Source organism: Pseudomyrmex gracilis, unplaced genomic scaffold (assembly GCF_002006095.1).
Source record: "Pseudomyrmex gracilis isolate BER0280 unplaced genomic scaffold, ASM200609v1 scaffold_4179, whole genome shotgun sequence".
NCBI lineage: Eukaryota > Metazoa > Arthropoda > Insecta > Hymenoptera > Formicidae > Pseudomyrmex > Pseudomyrmex gracilis.
In genome coordinates, this window is record NW_018024763.1 from 4,064 (window position 1) to 5,392 (window position 1,329).

Here is a 1,329-nt window from a genome sequence, read left to right on the forward strand (position 1 = left end):
CATTTACTATGATCTTTGGTTTTTGTNATATTACGTACACGCGCAACATAAAAGTGTCACATTTTGGTGTATTATAGAAACATAAACGTGCAAACACGACATAACGAAACACAAATCTTAAAATAAAGATAAAATCGAAATGACGTCGCGACATTATTTATCACATCCTTTACCACATCCTATACTTGATATGATAACGTCTTGGTGTGGATTCCCCAACTATATATTTTGGCAGCAGTCGTTCGAGAGATTTCATAAGTTCGAGAATCGATTACTACTTTGTCAGTAATAACGCGAAAACATTAATAATGCCGGCAAGTGATCCGGATTGTCTCGCATTCGTGGCGGCGATTGAGATTGGCGAGTTTGACAAAGCAAATCAACTTTTGGCGCGAGACAACGAAAACAAGTTCATTCAGCCAGTAGGCGTTCTTGAAGTGACGGCTCTGCAAGTAGCTGCTTGGCAAGGAAACATTGATTTATTAAATCAGCTCATCAAAAAAGGTGCTGACGTAAATGGATTTGACAAAATCGGCAGAACTGCCCTTTACTATGCAGCACATTGCGGCCACGTCGATGTTACCAAACGACTTCTTGAATGTAAAGCAGAAATCAACACCCAAGTCGTTAACATTCGAGACGAACAAGAAATCTACACCCAAGTCGGAATCCATTCCGTTAGCAGAGATATGCACTTGAAATCTATCTCAATTGGACAAAAAGTTCGTACGATTAGCACTACATCAAAAACCTAAAAACCGTTACAATTATGAAAAGAAAAACATTTTGTATTCTTTTTATCATTTTAGTTACCGTTACCTATGTGCTGGGGAAGAACACCACTACATCAAGCGGTAAGAAAAAATCACGCTGACGTCGTGCGCATTTTAGTCGAAAGTGGTGCGCGCGTTGACATTCGAGACGAACGTTTTACAACTCCGTTGCTACTGGCAGGAATCGCAGTGAATAATCGTGATGATCCGAATGAGGTGAGGAAATTCTCCGAGATCGTGACAATATTGATATCAGCAGAAGTATCAAATATCGACGAAATTCATGAAGGAACAGGTATAATTCAAACAATCAAAGGTAGTTGCGTAATTAGTATTAAAAAATAATTTACGATGTTTCATCGCAAAGTGCTTGCTTCACCGCAAAANTAAAACACAAACTCAGTTATGCCACACTAACTCGTTATTTATCATCCAAAGATAAATATGCCGTGCTTTGCTAGGTACTACGGTTTTGCACCATGCAACGATGATAGGTAGTGTAGAAACGATTGAACTACTGTTTGCGAAAGGCGCACGAATATACCAGTGCAAGAAG

General features: G+C 39.2%; 1 protein-coding gene across 1 annotated transcript; it reads left to right on the forward strand.

Annotated features, from left to right (window-relative positions):
- Window positions 1-308: 308 nt before the first annotated feature.
- On the forward strand, window positions 309-1,068 carry LOC109863324 (ankyrin homolog; the record flags this gene model as incomplete). The annotated part of the gene is made up of 2 exons (XM_020443569.1): window positions 309-722; window positions 810-1,068. Coding segments are annotated over exons 1-2 (673 nt in total), but the record flags the coding sequence as incomplete, so codon positions are not given.
- Window positions 1,069-1,329: the final 261 nt, after the last annotated feature.